The sequence below is a fragment of the Phascolarctos cinereus genome, unplaced genomic scaffold, assembly GCF_003287225.1.
Source record: "Phascolarctos cinereus isolate Bilbo 61053 unplaced genomic scaffold, phaCin_HiC Scaffold_1;HRSCAF=81, whole genome shotgun sequence".
NCBI classification, from domain to species: Eukaryota; Metazoa; Chordata; class Mammalia; order Diprotodontia; family Phascolarctidae; genus Phascolarctos; species Phascolarctos cinereus.
This window is the reverse complement of record NW_027555514.1, coordinates 61,093,564-61,096,669: the sequence shown is the minus strand read 5'-3', so window position 1 is coordinate 61,096,669 and position 3,106 is coordinate 61,093,564. Positions and strand designations below refer to the sequence as shown.

Genomic DNA, 3,106 nt, shown 5'->3' with positions numbered 1-3,106 from the left:
TTGTGAAAGAGAAATGAATCCACCTACAGAAGTCATTTTAGAGAGGGGCAGGCCCAGAGTGGTGGATCACAAGCCAACCTCAGAATCTGGTAGACTTGGATTAAAGTCCCTCTTCTAGCAACATACAAAGGCTGTGTCCTATGATGTGGGCAAGTAACTTAACCTCAGTGCCCTCGACCAGCTAACTCCAAGCCTATAAATTGCAGAGCAGATGTGAATTGCATTGGCGAAAGGCATTTCTTCAAAGAAAATTCTTAAACCAATGAAATCATACATCAGTCCAAAAGAACAAAAAATTTAAATTTGCTACTAGGAGACAATAAAATTAAAAGTATGCATTTATTCATTCCATTAGCTGAGAATAGTCCTATTATACAAATACAGTAAAAAGTCAAAAAAATCACAAAATATTACAAAATAAAAAAGTACAAACTGCATTACTTAATAAATATGACTAAAAGTAGTTAAAATTGGAAACAAGATAGCTTTTAAGTTGGAAACGTTTGACCCAGCAAACCATACAAGCTCTTTTCAGATAGCTTTACATAACACCAGACAATTCCATTTTATCCTTGAAAGTATTTCAAAGGAACAAAGTACAAAGATAATATTCTCCTGCCACAATTTAATTGCTGTCAAGGGCATTTATACTGTTAATTTCAAAATACCCAAGGTGAATCAGAGACACTTATTATAAAAGCAGAAGACTATTATCTTGTTACCACATTTTATCCTATGTTAAAATCCTATTGTAACAAATGAAAAATAAATAAAACTGAGCACCAGACAATCAGAGGCCACTTTACACAGTAATCAAAGTACAGAATCACTATACCAATGAACATGGACCTCAATCAGTCAGAACTTGTTCTGCCCTTTAGACAAAATGTTTTTCCTCTACCTCATTTCCTATCCCCCAATTTTTTTTAAAAGCTTTTCCTTTTCTTAAAGAATCCTACAGTTTCCAATCAAGAAATTCTTCTCCTCAAGATGGAATGGATCAATTATCTGGTAACACCAATGACATCAATTTCATTTGAAAGAATAAATGTAAAGTTCAAATCCCACATAGCATAAAAGAACACAAATTCTGTACAAAATAAGCTTTATACAAAGTACTTCTCTGGGTCTCTGCCCAAAAGCCATTTGCCAAAATGAGACATCATAAATGGAGGTACACCAATCTTAAAAAATATTGTGCAAAAATACATTTTTATAGAAAATAGATTACCAGGAATAAACAAATATACACTATGAGAAAATCAGCTTGCAAATAAAGTGGTGCTAACTTTATACAACAAATTATAAATAGCATTAAGACTACTCAAGGCTATCATAAAACATCATTCAGGTGCGCTGCAACCTTCAGCTCCGGGGAAAAAAAATTTTGTTCCAACAAAATGATTAAGGCATCACACCTACAGTAAATCTAGTAAGTTTAAAAAGTGCTGTAACCCTGATTAGAATCAGTGTAAATTTCCAAACGCAAACCGAGTAAGCGCATTCCCCCCCAGCTGGCCCTCTCAGGAGCAGGCGTTCTGCTCAATGTACATCTTGGACAGGGAGATGGCCATGGACCTGGCGAGCTCTTCGTCCCGCTTCCTCTGCACTTGAGTTTGCTTGCACCAATTGTCATACTCCGGGTTGGGGTACGAGTGATCGAACACAGCATCGTAGTGCCCGTTACTGAGCCAGCTCAGCCAGATGCTAGGCCGGAGCGAGTCCTCGGGGCCCAGGTAGTGGATCATGGTGGAGACCGTGGGGCTCTCCAGCCGCCCTCCCGTAGTTAAGTGGATGTTAACGTTGAGCATCTGCCCCATGGCCAGCAGCTCCGGGTAGCCGGCCCAGGCCCCGTCCTGCGCCGCGGCGATGATGAACTCGCCCACGTCGCCCTCGATGAGGGGGCCGAAGTGGTCCAGGTGGTCGGCGATGTAGTGCACGGTCTGTTCTCGCAGCTCCCGGTGCTGGCTCTGGTCGCCCGACACCGCCTTGCTCACGGCCCGGTACAGGCAGTTGCCGTCGGGAATGATGTGGAAACGGTACTTGCTCCTCTGCCGCAGGTACTTGTCCTGCCGCTCCACCTCGGCCAGATACAGGGCCAGCTTCTCGTCCTTGGGGCCCGCGGGGGCCGCCGCGCCGGGGGAGGGGGCGCCGCGGCCTGGGGGCTCCGGGGCGCGGGGCGCGGGGGCCGGCTCGGCGCGGGCCCGGGGCGCGGCCGAGGCAGCCTCCCAGCGCCGGGGGCTGCCCTCGCGGGGCTCCGGGGCGGCGGCGGCGCGGGGCCTGGCGGCGGCCAGGGCCTGCTGGTGCTCGCTCAGACGGAAGTTTCGCTCGGGCCCGTCCGGGCGTGGGCCGGCCTCGGGGCCCGGCTTGAGCAGCTCCTCCAGGAGCCAGGCGGACGACGAGCAGCGGCGCGGCGGCTCGGGCGGCCGGCGCTCGGGGCCCAGGCAGCGCACGCTCATCTGCGCCGTGGACGTGTAGTGCGGCGGCGGCGGAGGCGGCGGCGGGGGCAGCGGCGGCTTGCACGACCCGCCGACAGCGGCGGCTGCAGGGGCGGCGGCGCCCGGCGGCACCATCTCGAAGCACGAGGAGAAGGCGGGCATCGCGGTGGCGGCGGCGGCCTCTCGGGACTCGGCGGCCGGAGGGGCGACGGGCAGGCACTCAGCGCCGGCGGCCTCGGCGGCGGCGGCGTCCGGAGCCTGCAAGGAGACCTTGAAGGGGGCGGTGGCCGCCGAGGGCGGGGAGGGGGCGGCGGCGGGTCCCCCCGAGGGGTAGTGGCTGAAGCCCGGGCTGTAGAGCTGCATGTCCGCGCCGCCGCCGCTCCGGCCCCTTATAGGCGCGGCGAGCCCCCGGCGGGGGGACACGCCCTCCGGGCTCCAGGGGGCCGCGGCCCAGGCGGGTGAGCCGCCGCCACTAGAATAGAAATGACCCAACCACCATCCCGGGCCGGCCGCCCGCCGCTCGTCAGCGGCCGCAAATAGCGCCCGGGCCGGGCCCGCCAATTCCTGCTGCGCCACAGGGCGGGGGGCGGGGGTGGGGAGCGCGGGTCACGGGGGCTGCGGCGGCAGCGGCGACTGCTGCGGTCCCGGCGTCTCGGCCTTCCCCTCTA

General features: G+C 54.5%; 1 protein-coding gene across 1 annotated transcript; it reads right to left on the bottom strand.

Annotated features, from left to right (window-relative positions):
* Window positions 1-320: 320 nt before the first annotated feature.
* Window positions 321-2,804, bottom strand: OTUD1 (OTU deubiquitinase 1). The gene has a single exon (XM_020978258.2). It carries the CDS (start codon window positions 2,799-2,801, stop codon window positions 1,524-1,526), a length of 1,278 nt encoding a protein of 425 aa, XP_020833917.1. The 5' UTR covers window positions 2,802-2,804; the 3' UTR covers window positions 321-1,523.
* Window positions 2,805-3,106: the final 302 nt, after the last annotated feature.

Excerpts from the sequence above, each read along its gene's own strand:
- OTUD1 (XM_020978258.2), bottom strand. The coding sequence starts at position 2,801 with ATGCAGCTCTACAGCCCGGGCTTCAGCCACTACCCCTCGGGGGGACCC.